Genomic DNA, 25,208 nt, shown 5'->3' on the forward strand with positions numbered 1-25,208 from the left:
TGTTCGACCGTTACAGCTGGATGCCTAGTAACGGACGACCAGTGACCTACAGAAATGCACAACAATGAATGCCCACTGACCGACTGTTGATCGGAAAATAAAGGTTCTCTTGAGGTAGCATCATGCAAAACGTGCGTTGAGGGGGTATGCCATCTCCACTCCTCATTCGGTATGTGTTATTCAGTATTTTTTACATTTTAGGGTGTTAGTTGCATGGTTCCTCGTTATGATGCTGATTATTAATAGCTAGTTAGGCATACTATCAGAGTTTTTGGGGGACTAGAGGTTACATAGCTTTGTAGTTAATATTAATGAGGCATTTTTTATATATGTAGTCCTGCCATTAGTTACAGCTATTTAACATTTTCACTGCCAGGATTCAAGTGCAATATTGCTATATCATCATCGGTGTTCATATCAGGAATATATTTAAGGAGTATGGTTGATAGTTTCATATTTGATTCTGCTACTATAATCATGAAAATATGAATGTGTTTTAGGCCTCTTTCACACTTGCGTTGTCCGGATCCGTCGTGTACTCTATTTGCCGGAGGTGCCCGCTGGATCCGTAACACCGCAAGTGAACTGAAAGCATTTGAAGACGGATCCGTCTTCAAAATGCGTTCAGTGTTACTATGGCAGCCAGGACGCTATTAAAGTCCTGGTTGCCGTAGTAGTAGTGGGGAGCGGGGGAGCAGTATACTTACCGTCCGTGCGGCTCCCGGGGCGCTCCAGAATGACGTCAGAGCGCTCCATGCGCGTGGGGCGCCCTGATGTCACTCTGAAGCGCCCCGGGAGCCGCACAGACGGTAAGTATACTGCTCCCCCGCTCCCCACTACACTTTACCATGGCAAACAGGACTTTAGCGTCCTGGCAGCCATGGTAACCATTCAGAAAAAGCTAAACGTCGGATCCGGTAATGCGCCGAAATGACGTTTAGCTTAACCGCCTCCGGACCGCCTAACGCAGGATCGCGTTCCGGAGGCGGCAGCCCTGCGCACAGTCATGCATATATGCGTCATCTCGCGAGACGCGAGATTTCCTGTGAACGCGCGCACACAGGCGCGCACGTTCACAGGATCGGAAGGTAAGAGAGTGGATCTCCAGCCTGCCAGCGGCGATCATTCGCTGGCAGGCTGGAGATGCGATTTTTTTTTTTTAACCCCTAACAGGTATATTAGACGCTGTTTTGATAACAGCGTCTAATATACCTGCTACCTGGTCCTCTGGTGGTCCCTTTTGTTTGGATCGACCACCAGAGGACACAGGCAGCTCAGTAATAAGAGCACCAAACACCACTACACTACACCCCCCCCTGTCACTTATTAACCCCAGATCACCCCTGATCACCCCATATAGACTCCTTGATCACCCCCCTGTCATTGATCACCCCCTTGTAAGGCTCCATCCAGACGTCCGTATGTTTTTTTACGGATACATGGATCGGATCCGCAAAAACATACGGACGTCTGAATGGAGCCTTACAGGGGGGTGATCAATGACAGGGGGTGATCACCCCATATAGACTCCCTGATCACCCCCCTGTAAGGCTCCATTCAGACGTCCGTATGTTTTTTACGGATCCACGATACATGGATCGGATCCGCAAAAACATACGGATGTCTGAATGGAGCCTTACAGGGGGGTGATCAATGACAGGGGGTGATCACCCCATATAGACTCCCTGATCACCCCCCTGTCATTGATCACCCCCCTGTAAGGCTCCATTCAGACGTCCGTATGTTTTTTACGGATCCACGATACATGGATCGGATCTGCAAAACACATACAGACGTCTGAATGGAGCCTTACAGGGGGGTGATCACCCCATATAGACTCCCTGATCACCCCCCTGTCATTGATCACCCCCCCTGTAAGGCTCCATTCAGACATTTTTTTGGCCCAAGTTAGCGGAATTTTTTTTTCTTTTCTTACAAAGTCTCATATTCCACTAACTTGTGTCAAAAAATAAAATCTCACATGAACTTACCATACCCCTCACGGAATCCAAATGCGTAAAATTTTTTAGACATTTATATTCCAGACTTCTTCTCACGCTTTAGGGCCCCTAGAATGCCAGGACAGTATAAATACCCCACATGTGACCCCATTTCGGAGAGAAGACACCCCAAGGTATTCCGTGAGGGGCATATTGAGTCCATGAAAGATTGAAATTTTTGTCCCAAGTTAGCGGAAAGGGAGACCTTGTGAGAAAAAAAAATAAAAAATCAATTTCCGCTAACTTGTGGCAAAAAAAAAAAATTTCTATGAACTCTCCATGCCCCTCATTGAATACCTTGGGGTGTCTTCTTTCCAAAATGGGGTCACATGTGGGGTATTTATACTGCCCTGGCATTTTAGGGGCCCTAAAGCGTGAGAAGAAGTCTGGAATATAAATGTCTAAAAAATTTTACGCATTTGGATTCCGTGAGGGGTATGGTAAGTTCATGTGAGATTTTATTTTTTGACACAAGTTAGTGGAATATGAGACTTTGTAAGAAAAGAAAAAATAATTCCGCTAACTTGGGCCAAAAAAATGTCTGGGATCCAAATGTCTAAAAATGCCCTCATAAAAGGAATGTGGGCCCCTTTGCCCACCTAGGCTGCAAAAAAGTGTCACACATCTGGTATCTCCGTATTCAGGAGAAGTTGGGGAATGTGTTTTGGGGTGTCATTTTACATATACCCATGCTGGGTGAGATAAATATCTTGGTCAAATGCCAACTTTGTATAAGAAATTTTGCCGAGATATTTCTCTCACCCAACATGAGTATATGTAAAAAGACACCCCAAAACACATTGCCCAACTTCTCCTCTGAGTACGGCGATACCACATGTGTGACACTTTTTTGCAGCCTAGGTGGGCAAAGGGGCCCACATTCCAAAGAGCACCTTTCGGATTTCACCGGCCATTTTTTCAGATTTTGATTTCAAACTACTTCTCACGCATTCGGGCCCCTAAAATGCCAGGGCAGTATAACTACCCCACAAGTGACCCCATTTTGGAAAGAAGACACCCCAAGGTATTTAGTGATGGGCATAGTGAGTTCATGGAAGTTTTTATTTTTTGTCACAAGTTAGTGGAATATGAGACTTTGTAAGAAAAAAATAAAAAATAAATTAAAAAAAATCATCATTTTCCACTAACTTGTGACAAAAAATAAAAAATTCTAGGAACTCGCCATGCCCCTCACGGAATACCTTGGGGTGTCTTCTTTCCAAAATGGGGTCACTTGTGGGGTAGTTATACTGCCCTGGCATTCTAGGGGCCCTAATGTGTGGTAAGTAGTTTGAAATCAAAATGTGTAAAAAATGACCTGTGAAATCCTAAAGGTGCTCTTTGGAATTTGGGCCCCTTTGCCCACCTAGGCTGCAAAAAAGTGTCACACATGTGGTATTGCCGTACTCAGGAGAAGTTGGGCAATGTGTTTTGGGGTGTCATTTTACATATACCCATGCTGGGTGAGATAAATATCTTGGTCAAATGCCAACTTTGTATAAAAAAAATGGGAAAAGTTGTCTTTTGCCAAGATATTTCTCTCACCCAGCATGAGTATATGTAAAATGGCACTCCAAAAAACATTGCCCAACTTCTCCTGAGTACGGCAATACCATATGTGTGACACTTTTTTGCAGCCTAGGTGGGCAAAGGGGCCCACATTCCAAAGAGCACCTTTCGGATTTCACCGGCCATTTTTTTTACAGATTTTGATTTCAAACTACTTCGCACGCATTTGGGCCCCTAAAATGCCAGGGCAGTATAACTACCCCACAAGTGACCCCATTTTGGAAAGAAGACACCCCAAGGTATTTCGTGATGGGCATAGTGAGTTCATGGAAGTTTTTATTTTTTGTCACAAGTTAGTGGAATATGAGACTTTGTAAGAAAAAAAAAATAAATCATCATTTTCCGCTAACTTGTGACAAAAAATAAAGTTCTATGAACTCACTATGCCCATCAGCGAATACCTTAGGGTGTCTACTTTCCGAAATGGGATCATTTGTGGGGTGTTTGTACTGTCTGGCCATTGTAGAACCTCAGGAAACATGACAGGTGCTCAGACAGTCAGAGCTGCTTCAAAAAGCGGAAATTCACATTTTTGTACCATAGTTTGTAAACGCTATAACTTTTACCCAAACCATTTTTTTTTTTTACCCAAACATTTTTTTATTTTTATCAAAGACATGTAGAACAATAAATTTAGCGAATTTTTTTTATATGGATGTCGTTTCTTTTGCAAAATTTTACAACTGAAAGTGAAAAATTTCTTTTTTTTGCAAAAAAATCGTTACATTTCGATTAATAACAAAAAAAAGTAAAAATGTCAGCAGCAATGAAATACCACCAAATGAAAGCTCTATTAGTGAGAAGAAAAGGAGGTAAAATTCATTTGGGTGGTAAGTTGCATGACCGAGCAATAAACGGTGAAAGTAGTGTAGTGCAGAAGTGTAAAAAGTGGCCTGGTCATTATGGGTGTTTAAGCTATGGGGGCTGAGGTGGTTAAGGCCGGATCCGGATTAATGCCTTTCAATGGGCATGAATTCCGGATCCGGCCTTGCATGCTGCAGTATTTTCTCTGGCCAAAAAACGTTCCGGTCCGGAACTGAAGACATCCTGATGCATCCTGAACGGATTTCGCTCCATTCAGAATGCATTGGGATAATCCTGATCAGGATTCTTCCGGCATAGAGCCCTGACGACGGAACTCTATCCCGGAACAAAACAACGCAAGTGTGAAAGAGCCCTTAGATAATTACAATAAACTGCTGATTTTAAAGGGAGTCTGTCACCTCCATATGGCCATATACAGTGCTTACATGGCTCTGTAGCACACCTACACAGGATTGTAACAGACCAAGTTTAATTCATATGCAATTGAGCACTCGCAAGTGCCCAGGGGCGGCGTTCAGTGTGTAAGTGCCCAGGCTGCTCTGCCTTCTTTTCACTTTACTCCTCCCCAGTCTCTGCCTTTGCCCTGAGTAAAGTGAAAAGAAGGCAGAGCAGCCTGGGCACTTACACACTGAACGCCGCCCCTGGGCACTTGCAAGTGCTCATTTGCATATGAATTAACAGTACCTTTTTGTCTTCGTTTTTCCTGCTGGTGCAAGTCTAAAGACAAAGACAAAGGTACCGTTACAATCCTGTATAGGTGTGCTACAGAGCCATGTAAGCACTGTATATGGCCATATGGAGGTGACAGACTCCCTTTAAAAGGGAACTGGATTATACTCGATCATTTTTTGTTTATATAGGAAAATAAAGAATGCCCACTGACCAAAAGTTAGGGACTGACTAGTAACTGTCACCCACTGATTGACAGTAATAGATGCCCACTGACCGACAGGTATTAAGGGACAGTAATGGCCGAATAGTAATGGACGCATACTGGCTGACAGTTTTGGACCGACAGTAACAGACGCCCAGTATTGGATGCCCACAAAGCAACAGTAATGGACATACCGTAACAGATGCCTACTGACCAACAGTTTCAGATGGACTCTAACTGGCTCCTAGTAATGGATGCCCACTGACAGTAATAGACAGACTTTAACGAAGGCCCACTGATTGACAGTTATGAACTGACAGTTTATGAATTGATTTGAAGTGCAAAGTCAGAACAATAATCTAATCTCTCTCTCCCCCCAAAACAACTGCACTGAGACCAGAGAGAAACACAGCCCCTGTCCTGACTGTGTTTAGAAAATATACTGAATATGATCTCCATGATAGTGTTATCTAAAATTTGAGATGGGGGAGGATTGGGACCCAACTTTCCAAGATCTTTATACTGGGGAGACCCATCCTTGCGCTGGAGGCTTTCTCTCTCCTCTCTTAGATGAGGAGAGAGAAATCTTGTTGCCGGCATTTTCAGTGATCAGACACTACTTGTTATGGTCTCTGATCATTGCTCCAAGCTTTCAGCTACCAGAAAGTATCTCAGGGCAGGGAGCTTCAGTGCTTACTTTTAGCACTAACTTGGACTTACTTTTAGCACTAACTTGGACTAAAAAGGCAGTGCCCTAGGACAAGGCCCCTTAGTGACCACCTTCAAAGGGGTTGTCCGGATTCAGGGCTGAACCCGGATATAAGCTTCCCTTTACTCCTTTAGCATATAGGATAGGATCATGGGAGCATTTCCTTTCTCCGATGCTCCCCTTGCCCTGAGCTGCATCATTCAGGGCAAGGCTGGTTTGTTGTGAGCTTGTGACATACCAAACTTCACAACATTATGGTAGGCGGGGAGACTTCCGCCTAGCAGGGAGCCTGGTGACGTCACTGGCTCAAGATGGTGGTGTATAGCGCTGTTCTGGGTTTTTGTACAGGCCACTTGAGCAGGTGTTGTCATAGTGTTGTGAAGCCCGGTACCGGCTCACAACAAACAGGTCAGGACAAGGGGAACCATTGGAGCAAAGAAATGATCCGATGCTCCTATCCTACATGCTAAAGGAGTGAAGGGGAGTTTATGTCCGGGTTCAGCCCTGAACCCAGACAAAAGACATTTGTCCATCCAGTTCGGGCCTGTTATCCTGCAGGTTGATCCAGAGGAAGGCAAAAAAAAAAAAACTGCGAGGTAAAAGCCAATTCCTTCCAGACTCCATTCAGGCAATCCGATAACTCCCTGGATCAACAACCCCTCTCTAGTAGCTATAGGCTAAAATTATTACACTCCAGAAATACACCCCTCTTGAACTCTTTTACTGAACTCACTATCACCACCTCCTCAGGCAGAGAGTCCCATAGTCTCACTGCTCTCACTGTAAAGAATCCTCTTCTATGTTTGTGTTCAAACCTTTCTTCCTCCAGGCGCAGAGGATGTCCCCTCGTCACAGTTCTGGGGATATATAGATGATGGGATAGATCTCTGTACTGACCCCTGATATTTTTATACATATTAATTAGATCTCCCCTCAGTCGTCTTTTTTCTAAAGTGAATAACCCTAATTTTGATAATCTTTCAGGGTACTGTAGTCCCCCCATTCCAGTTATTATTTTAGTTGCCCTTCTTTGTACCCTCTCCAGCTCTGCTATGTCTGCCTTGTTCACAGGAGCCCAGAACTGTACACAGTACTCCATGTGTGGTCTGATTAGTGATTTGAAAAGTGGTAGGACTATGTTCTCATCACAGGCATCTATGCCCCTTTTGATTCAAGCCATTAATAAATGTTTTCCTCTAAAATGAGGAAAATTGGCTAGTACGGTACCTCATGGGGGTTTCTGCCTTCCTCCAGATCAACTTTGCAGGGTAATGGCACAAATGACACTGTAGCTAGCTAGTTTAATTGTTGTCTTTCCTTATATTATTTTTGTTAGATACTAACCCAGAGGTGGGCAAACTTTTTGACTCGTGGGCCACAATGGATTCATATATTGGATGCGGGGGCTGGACCAAGAGTAGATGGATGGGGCGTTTGTGTGAATTAATATAAATTTTAATTTCGTAACATTAAAGGTTTAGTTTAATTCAAGGTAGAAAAGCATAAAAAGTGTTATTATACAAAACTTCTCTGCAATGTATTGTCAATTTTCTTTTTATTGAGCAGAAAAATAGATGCATAAAAGGGTCCAACTCCTTGCAGTAATTGCACAACAGATAAATTAGTGTATATAACATAAGCATACGTGGTACAAAAGCAATTGCAATGCATACAGAGATATCATGTTATATTACAATCCATGTATTGATCATAACATAAGATGCATACACAACAAGGCTATTGGTCCAAGAAAGATTGTTAAACTTGGTTAAGGACACGTAGTATAAAGAGCATCTGAACTTAGTGTAAATAGGGAGTCTAGAGAAGTGAGGAAAGGTAGGTAGGGGTATGTGGGGACGGGAAACAGGGAGGGGAGAGGTAAGAGGTCTTGGTGAACAAGACCCTCCTGGGCACATAGACATCTACTGCAGAATGATGTAGTGAAAGCTAGCGGCACCACTAGTCTGGTGTATGCTAAAAGCTGTATTAATTCCAAAAGTAAGGGGTCTAAGGGCGTACGGCTTTCCTGTTAAACCCTTCAACCGGAGCTTTTAGTTGATCTCTAGGGCTGAGAGTCTATATGTTAACCATGATCTCCATATCTTTACATGCCACTCATGCTGTCTGGCCTCCCAGCTCGCTAGTTCCTCCAATCGGCATATTTGATCCACCTTTGTTATCCAGTGGGAGATTGTCAGAGGGTCCTCACTGAGCCATCTCTGCGGTATAAGTAGCCTCGCCGCCTGTATTAGGTGAGTGGCTAAATTTCTCTTAGAAGGAGACTAGGCGGGCGTGGGAAGCCAGAGAAGCACCAGTTCTGGAGACAGCAGAATGGAGGTATTTGTTACCTTGTTGATTATGTCTGATATTCTCTCCCAGAATGGGTGAATTTTTGGACAGGACCAGAAGATGTGTCAATGTGCTTGAATCTTCTTTACATCTCCAGCACTGGTACGTGCTGCTGAGCCCTATCAGAAACAATTGCTTGGGGGTTTGGTACCATTGCGTAAGTTCTTTATATGAATGCTCTTGTACCCCAACACACCTCGAGAAGCCGTGGGAGTGTGCATGTATGCAGAGAATATCAGTTTCAGTGAATTCCTTATCTAATTCAGTTGCCCATGTCCTCAGATACTATGGCGTCCCTATGGGATTTGATGTATTCATAGCGAGGTGTAACAGTGAAATTAACTTGGTGGGAGAAAAAGATTCAGTAATTTTTCAAACCATGTCAGTTCCACCTTTATGTTTTTTGTTGTCCAGCAATGGTTTACTAATAGAATTTAACTCTATGGAGTCCATAAAGTTGCTAGATGTTAGAATACGGTTTAGTGGATGATGGTCAGGAAGAGCTCCTGATGCTCTATCTAGAAATTCAGCCATAGTGTATTTATGTAATTTATACCATGGCGGGATACATGTTCTGCCTTGGGTCTAACTGAGAATGGTGTGAGGTCTGCTGGCATAGCTGGGGATGGGACATGGAGCAGGCATTGGTCTTTGTTTAGTTTCCTAATAACCAATGCTGTACCTCTGAGTAAAACGTGAGAATGTAGTGAAGAAGAGTTCAACCCCCACAATACAGCTCTCTGCACCCTAGTGAGTTGGGATATCTCCAGGTTGTTGCCTAGTGTACGGAAGGTTGGGACGTGGACCTGTAGCCATCTTTTCAGATGGATGGCTTTATAATACAGATGGGCATCTGGAAGGGCCAGACCACTCTGGTTTTTCCTTAGTGCCAGTCTGCAGTGTGCTGTTCTAGCATCAACCCCCCCCCTCCCCCATAGAAATATGCTGAACAACCTTCTGAGTTGGACAAAGGAGGGAAGGAAGACAGGCAACATCTGCATTACATATAGAATCTTAGGCATAATAAATGCTTTTAATAGGTTTTTTCAGCCCATCCATGAGATGTATGGAATGCGTAATGTGTGGAGTTGTTGTTGAACTTCTGTCAGTAATGATGCATAGTTCAGCTGAAACAGTCTATCTAAGTCAGAGGGATTCTTAATACCTAAATAAGATAGATGGCATGTCTGCCAAATAAATGGTGTCGTGGACTTGAGGAGGGGGATCAATTTCGATGGGGCTGAGACATTCATGGCTTCAGATTTTGAATAGTTTACTTTGAAATTAGAGACCCTTCCATACTGATCAAAAAGAGATAACAAATGCGGGAAGGCCTCGACCGGGTTGGAGACCATTACCAGTAGGTCATCTGCATAAGCTGCATTGGTAGATTCCGTAGGATCATTTTTAGTTCTAATTCCTATGATACCTCTGTGATCTCTGATAGCTTGAAGCAGAGTCTCCATAACTAATATGTAGAGGGCAGGGGATAGGGGGCAGCCCTGACGCGTCCCATTCCTTATGGGGAAGGGAGGCAACAGTGTGCCATTCACCCGGATTCGAGCGCTTGGGTCACTGTACAGGGTCATTATTGCTTCCTGAAACTGTATTGGGATGCCAAACTTATGCAATGTCTTCTTCATGAAGTTCCAACTCACCCGGTCAAAGGCCTTCTCCGCATCTATACCCACCAAGACCAGAGGAAGGCGTTTCTTTATTGCCAATTGTATGGCTGTTATTAGTCTGCAGGTGTTATGACTACCCTCCCTACGTGGTACGAAGCCAGCCTGATCAGGGTGGATAAGCTTAGGGAGGAAGGCGCTAAGGCGAGTAGCCAACAATTTAGCCCAAACCTTGATGTCTACATTTAAGAGTGAAATTGGCCTATAGCTACCACAAAGTTTTGGGTCTTTTCCAGGTTTAGGGAGGATTGTGACAGTGGCTTCAAGGGATTGTTTATGCAATTGGGAGCCTGTGAGGAGTTCATTGCACCAAGCTGTTAGATGAGGGGTCAAGGTTTTCGAGAACTTTTTAAAGTATCCTACCTGGAAGCCGTCAGGGCCTGGGCTCTTCCCCAGGGGCATAGAGTTTAAAATGCTTGTGACCTCTTTCTCAGTGACTGGGGCTAATAGGGCTTCACCTTCTTTATAGTCTAGGTGGGGTAATTTTAGGTGGCGTAAGAAGTCATCTATCATTGAATCATTAGACCCGCTTATCTCTCCCCCTCTCTCAGAGAGCCTATATAGATCTTGATAGAATTTTTTAAACTCTTTAGCAATGTCGACTGTTTTATGTACTGTGGTACCATCTTTTGTGCTAATACCTGCGATGTACATGGAGTCTTTTCTCTGCTTAATGAGAGAAGACATCAGTTTTGTGCCTTTATCTCCATGCGAATAGAAGCGGAATTGCGAGTACTGATACGCTTTTGCATGGCAGATATTAAGGTGGTCTTTCAGTTGGTTTCGCAAGTGAGTCAGCTCAGTTTGTGCATTAGGAGCTCTAGATCGTTTATGGATTCTATCGAAGCTATCTGCTTGAGCAGGGAGTTAAGATTTTTTTTGTCTTTCTTTCTTAACCTTGCTACCCAGAGCGATAAGTTCTCCCCGTATGACCGTTTTATGTGTTTCTCACACAGTCGTCAGAGGCATGCCAACTGTAGTGTTATCTTTGAGGGCATTCACGTCCTCCTGCTTATCCAGTAATGTTTTGTTCAGTCTCCACTGCCGAGTCTCGGAGGGCAGGCTGCAAAACTGTAGTGAAGTTGATACAGGGACATGGTCTGAGACTGTGATGGGCTCAATGACATATTCCACCACCATATCGACACAACTGCTCGAGACTAGGATATAGTCCAGTCTCTTGTGTGTTGTGTGGAGCTGAAAAAAATGTATAGTCTTGGTCAGTAGGGTGGAGCAACCGCCAGGAGTCTATTAGATTGGTGTTTGAGAGGAAGGTATTTATTCGACCTAAGGCTGCTTGGGTCAGCTGTGAGGAGCCGTCTGAAGCATCTACTATGGGGTTCAGTGTGACATTAAGGTCTCCATCAATCAACCTTATGCCTTCCGCAAAAGAGGAAAGCTTTTTTAGAGTACTTACAATCCATTGCGCCTGACCTCTATTAGGGCTATATAGGCTAGCCAGGGTTACTACCTGTGCCTATTGTCCCCTTTACAAAGATCTAACGGCCATCTGGATCGGTTTGAGTAATAGTGGTTTTAAAGGGAACTTGTTTAGATATGGCTATACCAACGCCCCTAGAAGCTTTATCAAATGCGCTGGTAAACCGATGCTGAAAGTATGTTTTCTGGAGTGTAGGTATATGAGCTGATTTTAAAATGCAGTTCTTGGAAGAAACAGATGTCTGTGCGTGACTTTTTCAGAAGGCAGGTAACCTGCGATCGTTTCTGTGGGGGTGTTAAAACCCCTTACATTGAAGAAGGTAAATTTAATTAACGACATTGTGGTGTTCGCAAGATGTTCCTAAAGCGTATGTTAGCGTAGATGTATGTGTGTGACCAGGGAAACAGGGTGTAACCATAAACAAAGGTAACATTAGAACTGTAGAACATATCATCAGTAGAAATATCAGTTGTCTCATGCCGAGCGTACCACCCCATAAAACAAGATGCAGCACGAACAGCATGAGAGGACCCGAAATATAGCACTTGCACCAGGTTTGCGCAAGTGAACCCCTGGTGAGTTCTTGGGGGGGGGGGAGGCGGCAGGTAAATGGCCATAGATGGAAAACGGCCGAATTCCCTGCAGAGTATGGCAAACAATAGTAAATGAAAAGATGATAATAATATCAACCTAGCCATAGGATGAATAACCTCCCAGCCCAGAGGACCACCTAAAGGCTAGGTCCCCTGGATCGCAAGGTCACTAGTGAGAGCAATACAAATGAATAGAACAGGATCAACTCAGTGCAACATATACTTGCATGATGGTATTAGGGCGATGCGCTAATGGCGGTTCAGCGAAACCGCTTCTGCACACCTAATAATGTTGCTGTCCATAAGTGAGGCTATACCCAGAGGTCAAATTCTAAAGCCTCAGGTTCTGTAGGTGGACGACTTCTTCGTCGAGGCCTTGACCCATCTCTGCTCTTCTGGACCCCAAGTTCTGCTGAGGGCAGCCATGATGGGATGTCAAGTGGTGTAGTTTGAATCAGCTCCCATGCTGTAGGAAGATCTGCAGGTGACCAAATCGTGCACCTCTTGCCTCCGGATGAGAAAGTAAGGCTGAATGGAAAGAGACATTTATAAGGTGTTTTAGTGGCCCTCAGGTGGTCTGTGAGTGACCGCAAGGCTCTTCGCTTGCTTAGTGTGGAGGGTGCAAGGTCCTTGAACAGGAGTACCTTGGCCCCTTCATATAGGGGGTCTGTATGTTCTCTGGCTGCTTTAAGAACGCTGCCGTGTCCACATATCGCAGCAGGCCGCATACTACATCCCTTGGTAGTTCGTTATCCTTTGGTTCTGGTCTAAGTGACCTGTGGATGCGCTCAATACCAACCTCGGCTGCCCTGTCAGCTCCTAAAAGGCTGGAGAAAATGGCGGTTGCCACTTCTGGTAGGTAGCACTTCATGGAGTATATGCTCTGGGAGACCTCGCAGACGGATATTTTTCCTTCTGCTGCGATTTTCTTAAAGGGTTTCTACCACCACATTTTGACCTAATTAGCTGTCAGACACTAGCGATCTGCTAGTGTCTGCTGTACCTAACCATGCTATTGTAATTCCTTTCTCTACAGCGGTTACCCTAAAAAACGTAGTTTTATTGGTATGCAAATGAGCCTCTAGGTGCTATGGGGGCGTCTTTTCAGCACCTAGAGGCTCCATCCACTCACCATTTCTGCCGCCCAGTGCGCTCCAGCCCGCCCCTCTCCTCTAGATTGACAGCCTACTCGCGCCTGCGCTTCTTTATTTTGCGCAGGCGCAGTGACGAACTGCTCCCTGCGCCGTAATCGGGAGACAGTCACTGCGCCTGCGCTGAATACAGAAGCACACGGCGCAGGCGTGAGTAGGCTGTCAATCTAGAGGAGAGGGGCGGGCTGGAGTGCGCTGGGCAGAAATGGTGAGTGGACAGAGCCTCTAGGTGCTGAAAAGACGCCCCCATAGCACCTAGAGGCTCATTTGCATACCAATAAAACTAAGTTTTTTAGGGTAACCGCTGCAGCGAAAGGAATTACAATAGCATGGTTAGGTACAGCAGACACTAGCAGATCGCTAGTGTCTGACCGCTAATTAGGTCAAAATGTGGTGGTAGAAACCCTTTAATCCTCAATGAGGCGTAAGCATTGTCCAGTGATTCAGCGTAAGCAGCGCTGTTCTCTCCCAACGTGCGGGCAAAGGTAAGAATGGCCGCCTGGGTATATTCCAGTTTTTCCACGCGATGCCCTATGTGCTTGATGTCACCCTTAATTTCAGTGAGGTCTTGTAACACCGGAGCTATCGCTGATGATAGGGATTGTTGTATGAACTTGTGTGAGATGGGAGCTGGGTTGTTTGTGTGAACCCCAGTGTCCTGATCTGAGGGGGCACCGTCCACTCCTTCAGTGTCATGCGCCCAGTCCTCGTGTTCAGACGGCGCCATCTTGTTAGAGCTGGCAGCAGGAGGTCTCTTATTAAGGTACTTCTCCATGTCCTGAACTCCTCGGACTTGTTTAGGGGGTTCTGGCTTATCTCTGGGGATACACCTTCCAACTTTTCCCATTCTTTGACTGGCTAGGTAGCGAAATTTACCAGTTTGCAGGGTCACAAGGAGAGGAGCTCTCTCACATGCGTCTGACTCGGTAGGCATTCAGGCTCCGCCCCCCCTATGCAATGTTTTCTTTCATAACATAGTATGTATAACTCACCTTCAATTTTAGTGGGAACAGTGTTTTTGGTTTCTCTTTTTTGCTAAGGCATCAAAGTATGGAGTTAGCTTTGTTGTTGCAATTCGCAGAATAGATACTGTGCCTGTTTATAGGGCTCCCATAGTGCCCCCATAGTGCTCCCCTTCTCCATAGTGCCCCCCATATTGTGCCAGTATATAGGGCCCCCATAGTGCTTCCCCTCTTCTCCATAGTGGCCCCCATATTGTGCCAGTATATAGGGCCCCCATAGTGCTTCCCCTCTTCTCCATAGTGGCCCCCATAGTGCTTCCCCCTCTTATCCATAATCCCCCCCCCCCATATTTTGGCAGTATATAGGGCCCCCATAGTGCTTCCCCTCTTCTCCATAGTGGCCCCCATTGTGCTTCCTCTCTTCTCCATTGTACCAATCCATATTGTGCCAGTATATAGGGCCCCCACCCCCCTTCTTGCCACAGTATACTATAAATAATAAAAACAATAAACACATATACTTACCTTATGCTGCTGTCAGTGATGCGATGCAGGCCTTTTCCTGTGTCTGTACGGCTCAGGCGGCGCAATGACATCATCGCGCCGCCTGCACCTGCCTCTGATAGGCTACAGGCCTAGTTCCTGTAGCCTATCAGAGGAACGGGCAAGGGAGACGCTTCTCCCCTGCTCCTCCGCACCATTCATCTGTATCACAGTCCTGAGGACGGCGATACAGATGAATATGGAGATGAGCGCTTCCACAATGGAAGCGATCATCTGCAATCCTGCTGCCTCCGGACAGCTCTGCGGGCCGGATAAAAAGGTCTGCCGGGCCGTATATGGCATGCGGGCTGTAGTTTGCCCATCATTATACTAACCGCTAAATTCTCTGAACATCCTATGAGATCTGCAGTTTTGGAAGATACCTGACCAACTCTTGACAGATGCCATTATGAGATAATCAGTGGTATTTATTCTACCTGTATGTGGTTTTATTGTTGTGACAGTTTTGCTTATTTGAACTGTGAAGTTTGTGGTCTAGATTTAAGAAATGTTGACCATATCTGAACTATCCACAGAAATTAGTACTCCAGATTAAAATTGGTTGTGTCCTTTAATGTGTTTTTAAAAAAAAAAAAAAAATCTTTCACAGGCATTAAAGTCTACAGGTCTGCGCACCTCTGATCCAAGGCTAAAAGAATGCATGGACATGTTGAGACTTTCTCTACAAACATCATCTGATGGAGTAATGCTGGACAAAGAACTCTTCAAAAAGTAAGTACTTATATTTTTATTTTTCAAACTCACTACATTAACTTAGATTAAAGGCTATGTACATTGGAGGCATTTTATATTTTTGCATTGTACTTGTTTTGAGCTAAAACTCATTTTTCAATTGGTCTTTTATTAAAAATGTGGAATCTTTTTTTTTTCTTAGCTGAGATGCTGTAGTAGCAGCCTGTTTTGAAGTTTGGAAGTTTTTTTTTTTAGCAGAATAAGAAGCAGGAGTTAAGTACATAGTTAGTGACAGGGTGGATAAAAATCAATGATTTAAAAAAATATATATAAAACGGATTTTCTTGATTTAAATCAGATTTTTTTTTATATATAAAATGCTTTTTGAGGAAAAAATATTACTATCCAAAGGCTATTCCATCATGAAATAAAGATTCGTTTTTTAATTATGTAGAATAAGGCTGTATATGTTTAATTTTTTTGGTAATTAAATTCCATTAATCCATTCACAATGGGAGGGAAGAAATACAAATGAGCTCTTAACAAGCTTTGCCTCTAATGCCACCAGATGTAAGGAAGCTATCCTATAAGTCAATATTCAGCTCTTAAAATAAGCCTTGAGACATGACTTGGATATTAAATAAGCCAGCGCCTCCTCTGCAGACAGCTGTTTCGGGGTGATTGCCCCTCATCAGTGCAGAGCAGAGAGTACTGGCTTAACTGGGTAGGAGGCCTGTGTCCGAAACAGCTGTCTGCAGATGAGGTGCTGGCTTATTTAATATACAAGTCATGTCCCAAGGCTTATTTTAAGAGCTGAATATTGACTTATAGGATAGCTTCCTTACATCTGGTGGCATTAGAGGCAAAGCTTGTTAAGAGCTCATTTGCATTTCTTCCCTCCCATTGTGAATGGATTAATGGAATTTATTTACCAAAGCTCATTTGCATTTCTTCCCTCCCAGAATTCCAGAGAATATAAAAAAGAAGAAAAAAGGAGAGGAGGCAGCGCCTCGTGTGTACAGGGTGGGCCATTTATATGGATACACCTTAATAAAATGGGAATGGTTGGTGATATTAACTTCCTGTTTGTGGCACATTAGTATATGTGAGGGGGAAAACTTTTCAAGATGGGTGGTGACCATGGCGGCCATTTTGAAGTCGGCCATTTTGAATCCAACTTTTGTTTTTTCAATAGGAAGATGCCATTTGTGAGTAGCTAATATCCGCCGAAGGGATGTTCGACTAATACCACTCTCCAGTGACATGCGGCGAGTGCTACGCTGTGGGCTCTTGCTGAATGAAGCCACTGATGTTTCTTCATTAGAGACAGATTTCATGCGTCCACATTTTGGCAAATCCAACACTGACTGTAGCATGGGAGATGGGTGGTCTCGTAGGGTGTCTTGCATTGAAATCTGCTGCAATGACCCGGTTACTGCATTCACCAGACATCAACACCATTTCTATCCGCTCCTCACGTGTTAACCTCGGCGACATGTCAATGGCTGTAAAGAAAGAGAAACTTGTAAATAACTCATGAAAGAATAAAGTTACGTTAAAACCAAGCACACCATTGTTTTTCGTGTGAAATTCCCAATAAGTTTGATGTGTCACATGACCCTCTTCCTATTGAAAAAACAAAAGTTGGATTCAAAATGGCCGACTTCAAAATGGCCGCCATGGTCACCACCCATCTTGAAAAGTTTCCCCCCTCACATATACTAATGTGCCACAAACAGGAAGTTAATATCACCAACCATTCCCATTTTATTAAGGTGTATCCATATAAATGGCTATATATAATATATATATATATATATATATATATATATATATATATATAATTTTAAACAATGGAATTCTATGGTGACGAATCTGTCTGAGGCATCTTTTGACATATATACATTTTTTTTGTGTACATTAAATGTATGACAAAAATGTGATGTGAACCCATCTTAGGCTACTTTCACACTTGCGGCAGTGTGATCCGGCAAGCAGTTCCGTCGTCAGAACTGCCTGCCGGATCCGCCGATCTGGATGTGACTGAAATCATTTGCTAGACGCATACGGATGCGGATCCATCTCGCAAATGCATTGCAAGAACGGATCCGTCTCTCCGCTTGTCATGCGAACAGACGGATCCGTCTTGTATCTTTTTTCACTTTTTTACCGGTCTGCGCATGCTGGTATTTTGAATGCTAGATCCGGCACGAATACATTCCTATGGGGAAAAATGCCGGATCCGGCATTCAGGCAAGTCTTCAGTTTTTTTCGCCGGAGATAAAACCTTAGCATGCTGCGGTTTTCTCTTTTGCCTGATCAGTCAAAATGACTGAAGACCTCCTGATGCATCCTGAACGGATTACTCTCCATTCAGAATGCATGGGGATATGCCTGATCAGTTCTTTTCCGGTATAGAGCCCCTGTGACGGAACTCTATGCCGGAAAAAAAAAACGCTAGTGTGAAAGTACCCTTAACTGACAGGAAAGAAGCTGAACAGACTCGGCTGACCATGATGGAGTCTGTTCAGTTTCCTTTCACGAGCCTGTTTTATTACCATACAAAAGTGCTGCATGTAAGGCTTTTTTGTCTGGTCTTTTTGACAGAATTTGCAACAGAGGCTCCAAATGCTCCTCAAAAATGTTAAGAGGAGCATTTTTACTCTTCTTGAAAAAATGTAGTGCGAACTCTGATTGAATGTGTGGCCATAAGAAAACTATAATCGACTAGCAGTTAGCCTATCTGCAAGCTGATTCCCTGCTTGGCCAAGTTGCTGGTGGTAAAGTTTCTGACGTACCACTTAGTTGTGGTAGTGACCTTTTGCCCAAATTTTATTCTGATTTATGATATTCATACTGTAATTTGGTGTAACTTTCCATATATATTTTTTTTTTATAAACAATTGTTTAAAATTACAATTCTCACTGTGTGGCAAGGCGCAGGACCAGCTGTTAAGGGCAAGGACAGTACATGTCTTTCACAGACTACTGGATCAATGTTTTTCCCTGTAGTGCCGAGGCAGCACCACAGGAACAAGGTCAGTTCCTTATGGCACATTTGTGTCTGTTCGTTTACCACACCAAGGGCTTATCCCCTGCCTCCTCCTCCATTAACATCCTCCCGTCCCCAACAGCGGTAGGTCTGGGCGTCTCTCCCAGTCCCCCTTCCCACTATCACATGTATAAAGCCGTGAATTCATGCACCAGACCACCTCAGCAGAGAGCATGTATTGTTTTAGGCAGTGGCAGCTCATCAGAAATACCCACTCTATAGCTGTTGGTGACCCATGGAGGAGCAGGATAATGAGCTGCCAATGGAAAAGGAGTCTGAGGTGGAGTATCAGAAGGATGATGATGATGACATTAGCCATGACACCCAATCTTTCCAGTGGGGGGTGGTGTCAGACAGAGCTTGCTCCTTAGGCACACTGGCCAGAATGGCAGGCTGTTTGCTTGCTTGCACACTGACAGGCTATTACTGCATATCAATACTTTTAGTTCCTTGCTATCAAAGCAAAATGGGGGAATGTTTTCCTCCCATCGAAAGGAAGGGCAAATTACTTTATTACCATGAAATGCTGTGTACGCAGCTTGCTGCAGTCTCACGCCAGCAGTCCATGCCCGCCGCTGTCCTGGGGAGGTGTGGGCATCACTCCTCTCTCCCTTTGTGCATTGGAACTAGTGCTCAGTGAACTTTCTCTCAGCAGTGCACAAGTTAATTATTTTTTCTTGCTCCCTGTTCAGCTGTTGACTAAGGTGCTGGTCAGCCTCCCTGTTTTGCTAGGCTGTGGTTCCACCTATTCGCCTGAGCTTTGAGGTTTTCTAATTTCTAGTAACCAGCGAAGTTGATATCTTTTTTGACTACAGTGTACCGTACCTTGCATGTCTGATTTTACTCCTTGCTGCCTGCCCCAACCATGGAACAGCTACCTGGAGTATGCATGTATTAAAAAATCACTTAGAAAAAAACAAAGATAATAACATGCTGCACGATATGATAAATAAATATGCTGTTGTCCATGGCTACATTTATTTAAAAAATAAAAATAATCAAAGAAAACCAATAAATGCACAATAGATGCAAGCATTATATATGGACTAAGTCCTCACTCTGATATGATAAAATCCAAGACTATCAGCCAATATATTTTGATCAAAATGGTCTGTCAGGCAGGTCCTACTCTAAACCTATGCAACTGCATCTATGTTCAGGAGAGCAGGCTCTGCACATGTAGTGTGCTGCTCCTAGTCACCTCTATGTGCATCCAGCAAACAATGGGAGGAGGAGCTTGCACATCTATATGTACCACCTAATCAAGGTCACCTGTTTGATAGGAGGGACAAAAGTGCACAAGAATGCTACTCCCAGGTTAAAATGGAAGCCCATTCACACTTAAAGGTGCCACTCCCTCAAGTGTATACTACAAACTAAGAAAAAATAACAGAGAAAAACAGATAAAAACATCCTGCACGATATGATAAATAAATATGCGGATGTCCATGGCTACATTTATGAAAAAAGAATCCCTGAAAACAGATAATAATGCACTAATGCAATATTGCATTATATATGGACTAAGCCCTCACTCTGATATGATCAAATCTGAGACCCTGAGCCAATATAGTTTGATCAAAACACATCTGTGCCCGCCTACCCGCTCCAAGGTGGTCTCAGTGAGGCAGGTTCTACTCTAAACCTACCTATGCCGTTTCCACGGCTGGACGGACCCCATTGAAATCAATGGGACTGTTTAACGGGCGATTGACAGTAGTGCACCCGTCTAACGGCCGTTAAAAAACGGGTACACAGGCCATTTATGGGTTAAAAAAAGACAAAAACTCACCTCATCCACTTGCTAGCGGTGTGGCAGTCTCTTCTCTCTTCATTGAGCAGGACCTGCGATCTGTGTGGTGACGTAACCATGTGGGAGCGTGCAGTGACGTCATCGCGCACCTTCGGCAGGTCCCGTTCTGTGAAGAGAGAAGAGACTGCTGCAGCACAAGCAAGTAAATAAGTTTTTTTTTTTTTTTTTTTGCTGCAGGACACTCTGGGGGCATTATATAAACCATGGGGGACAGGACATTATAAAGCTGGGGGCCCTAAAAAAAGAAACAAAAAAAAAAAACACTATGGGGGACAATATTTAAGATGGGGCCCTACATTGGGGGCATTATTAAAGCTAGGGTCGGTTAAAAATATTGTATACACTGTGGGGACATTTATTTAGCTGCAGGCCTACATGGGGGCATTATAAAAGCTGGGAACACTATAAAATTTATATACACTGTGGGGGACATTTATTTAGCTGGTGGCCTACATGGGGGCATTATAAAAGCTGGGGACACTATAAAAAAATTATATACACTGTGGTGGACATTTATTTAGCTGGGGGCCTACATGGGGGCATTATTAAAGCTGGGGGCAGCAAAAAAATAAAATAACAATAAAACAAATATATATTGTGGCTCACCCGTATCTGTCAATGCGGTAAGGGTGCTCTGCTTTTTGGATGCATCACCTATGCATCCGGTATAGAGAATTGCAATTATTTGAAATTAAAAGCAGGCACTCACCAGCTGGTTAGTCTAATAAGTAGTAGCTTTATATATTGAAATAAAATTTACAATAAAATATACATAAAATTAACATATAATACACTGGGGATAATAGGACACTGAGTATCCTGCTTCAATATCCTGCCGGGTGAATAAATATTAGGCTTTAGGTCTATGAGTGTATATAATCAATTCATATAATCAAATCAACATCCTGTGTAAAATAAGGAACATGCAAGCGTCCTTTGGTGAACAAAAAACCTGTGAAAAATAAAATCAAAATCCTGTGCAAAGTAGATAATACAAAGATAGTATACTGGTGATATATTATGAGTGAATATAGTGATAAATAGGGTCGTGCATAGACCTAGTAGCAATTCCTCAGTTGAGGTATATATTGTTTCGGTTCAATGGCAGTTCCTCTATGCGTTTAGGCAGTAAGGCTTAGGTAAAGAATGGTCGGGTGTTAGAACTGGGGCGTCCCCCTAGTTCTTCAAACCCTCTTACCTTGCCCTTAGTTAAGGCTAAAACCTTTGAAGGTGTCTCTCTCCTAAACGCTGGGGTCCTTGGTATAGGATCCAAATGTGTAAAAGTTTTCCTCTCGTCGGTCTCAGCGTTCCACGAGGGTGCTTCCGTGCGTCTCAGCAATCAGGAAGTGATCTCTGCGTTCCACGAGGGTACTTCCGTGCGTCTCAGCAATCAGGAAGTGATCTCTCCAATTCTCGTGGGCTCGCGTAGTCTCTATATATATATATATATATATATATATATATTGAAGTAGTACCTTGCACTGAAGAGTTAACCTAATTAGAATAAGTGAAATCCAGATCGGAGTTGGGTGGGATCTCAGAGAACCACAGTATATAAGTAAGAAGGGTAACACTCGCAGTATAGCCACTGAGGAAGAGGGAGGACCCTCGAAACGCGTCTGGCTGGTTCCTGCGAGTATTTACCCACCCTATTCTGAAAAAAGTTGGAAGAATACCGTCGAGTCTGCAGCTACAATCCAGTGAAAATTTAGCTGGACTAACTGATCGCGAGACTACGCGAGCCCACGAGAATTGGAGAGATCACTTCCTGATTGCTGAGACGCACGGAAGTACCCTCGTGGAACGCAGAGATCACTTCCTGATTGCTGAGACGCACGGAAGCACCCTCGTGGAACGCTGAGACCGACGAGAGGAAAACTTTTACACATTTGGATCCTATACCAAGGACCCCAGCGTTTAGGAGAGAGACACCTTCAAAGGTTTTAGCCTTAACTAAGGGCAAGGTAAGAGGGTTTGAAGAACTAGGGGGACGCCCCAGTTCTAACACCCGACCATTCTTTACCTAAGCCTTACTGCCTAAACGCATAGAGGAACTGCCATTGAACCGAAACAATATATACCTCAACTGAGGAATTGCTACTAGGTCTATGCACGACCCTATTTATCACTATATTCACTCATAATATATCACCAGTATACTATCTTTGTATTATCTACTTTGCACAGGATTTTGATTTTATTTTTCACAGGTTTTTTGTTCACCAAAGGACGCTTGCATGTTCCTTATTTTACACAGGATGTTGATTTGATTATATGAATTGATTATATACACTCATAGACCTAAAGCCTAATATTTATTCACCCGGCAGGATATTGAAGCAGGATACTCAGTGTCCTATTATCCCCAGTGTATTATATGTTAATTTTATGTATATTTTATTGTAAATTTTATTTCAATATATAAAGCTACTACTTATTAGACTAACCAGCTGGTGAGTGCCTGCTTTTAATTTCAAATAATTGCAATTCTCTATACCGGATGCATAGGTGATGCATCCAAAAAGCAGAGCACCCTTACCGCATTGACAGATACGGGTGAGCCACAATATATATTTGTTTTATTGTTATTTTATTCACCTAATATTGTTGAGCCCCCCAGCACCTGTCAATATGGACATCTGGCAGTTTATAGAAAACCAGAATACAAGGTTGGAGTCTTTTATTTTTGAAGAATCTAATATTAATTTTGGATCTAATGAGAAATCCGTTACAGAGTCCTTTAGAGAGCTGGAAACATTGCTGATAAGACAATTAAAGCAGAAATGGGAAATTAAATCATTGGGGAAATACCTAGAATTAGGTATTATACCAAAGGGCTTACAATTATATAAGAATCCAGCGACTGATCTATTAAATGACTCATTTAGAGAAGAATGGGATAATCTCCTGATGAAACAATCTATAGCATTAGTAGAACTAATTATCAAGAGAAGAAATAAAATCTTGGAAGAAACTACAGAAAAAATCCTAAAAATTAGGGAAATAATACAGACATTCCCCATTGGTGAAGAAATCACTAATTGGCAACAAAGGATTTGCAAAAATTTAGGACTAATAGAACAGGAGATAGTTAGTAAAAAAAGTAAGAAATTGAAGAAAAATACTAGAAAAGAAATAGATAAATATTCATCAGGAGAAAATCAAGATTTGACTAATATAAATGAAGATGCCACTAGAGAGAATAGAGAGGATAGACAATATGAATATGACATCCCAGTAAGAAATAGATATGAACCGATTATGAATAATCATTTTTTAGATGGGACCCCTCCACATCACAAAACGAAAACGCGCCAAATAAAACACATAACATCAGAACGGGCGAAATCCCCCCCGGTAATGAACCATCATCAGGAGATGGGGCATCAATACAACTTGAGACACAGGGGTTACCATCAAGAAACCCAACACAATCCGAGGGAGGGGAATTATCAGGGAGGGAGGGAGAGTTATATCCCGAATCGGCACCAATACTACCACGATCACGATCAAAGGGGACAAGGAGGGGAAAGAGAAAGGGGAAGAAGACAATACAGAAACTGAATACCCAAAAAGAGTTAGATCCAATTATAAATTTGAGTAAAATATCTCTGACACCAACCCAGATCCAATTATTAAACAAGGGATTAAAACTTGCCCCTACAGCACAAGCTAGCAAATTTGACATCTATATTGGAATAGAGAAATTTGTTAGAAAATTGTGCCTTAAAAAATACTTTATGAAGAACCCCATAATTGCGAATTCCACTGAAAATAATATGTTTGTCCATACCAAATTGAAATTGGCAAGCAAAATGTACCCAAGACAACAGATAGGCCATGAGATGGCAGCCTTCAAAAAATCTGTGGAAACAGATATTAGGAAATTAAATGTGAATGGAAAATTGGGTAATAATGTGACCACTCAAGAAATACAGGCCATAAAACAACTACAAAAATTAGAAAATATCACTATACGACCTGCGGATAAGGGAGGAGCCATCGTTATTCTGGAGACTCAAAAGTATGAAGCAGAATGTCTTAGACAGTTATCAGACGCTGCTACATACTCCAGACTATCGAAGGACCCCACTAATGAATATAGTAAGGAATTGACTGACTTTGCCAGAGAGGGGTGGGAAAACGGTATCCTAAATGATTATGAGTTTAAATATATCACCAAAACTCAACATAGAATGCCAATTTTCTATTGTTTGCCTAAAGTGCATAAAGATCAAGTGAACCCCCCAGGAAGACCAATTATCTCTGGCATAGGTTCTTTAACCTCAAATTTGTCAGAATATATAGATAAACTCCTACAACCTAGTGTAAAAAAGAATTTTGCATACATTAGAGATACAACGCAGGTCATACAAATAGTGGAAGGTCTGGAATATGAGACAAACTGGATACTAGGGACTTTAGATGTAAGTTCCCTATATACGGTCATCAACCATGATCAGGGAATTGAAGCATTAAGAAATCAATTGAATACTCATAGCAATTTTGGGGAGAAACAGATAGACTTCATAGCAGATGGGGTGAAATTCATTCTGACCCATAATTATTTTTCTTATAATCAGGATTACTATCTCCAGACTAGAGGTACTGCCATGGGTACCAGGTTTGCCCCTAGTTATGCAAATTTATTCATGGCTAAATGGGAAGAAGAGCAGATCAAACACATGATAGGGGCAGACCTGGTACTCTGGCATAGATTTATCGACGACATCCTATTTGTCTGGAGAGGTACGAGAGAGGATCTTGATGTATTTTTGGAACAATTGAATAACAATATTTATAATCTTAGTTTTTCAAAAAATCTTAGTGAAGAAAAAATAGAATTCCTAGATTTATTAATTAGAGTACAAAATAACCAATTAATATGTAGCACATTCCAGAAAGAAGTATCCCGTAACAGTTATATCCTTTTTTCAAGCTGCCATCTACCC

General features: G+C 42.9%; 1 protein-coding gene across 1 annotated transcript in view; it reads left to right on the forward strand.

Annotated features, from left to right (window-relative positions):
* LOC121008604 (glutaminase kidney isoform, mitochondrial-like) overlaps window positions 1–25,208 on the forward strand; it is a 1,417,393-nt gene that overhangs the window by 81,022 nt on the left and 1,311,163 nt on the right. The window contains exon 3 of the mRNA XM_040441254.1: window positions 15,309–15,430. Coding sequence (XP_040297188.1) covers window positions 15,309–15,430 — 122 coding nt within the window. The remainder of the gene's footprint in view (window positions 1–15,308; window positions 15,431–25,208) is intronic.

The sequence above is a fragment of the Bufo bufo genome, chromosome 7 (genome assembly GCF_905171765.1).
Source record: "Bufo bufo chromosome 7, aBufBuf1.1, whole genome shotgun sequence".
Lineage (NCBI taxonomy): Eukaryota > Metazoa > Chordata > Amphibia > Anura > Bufonidae > Bufo > Bufo bufo.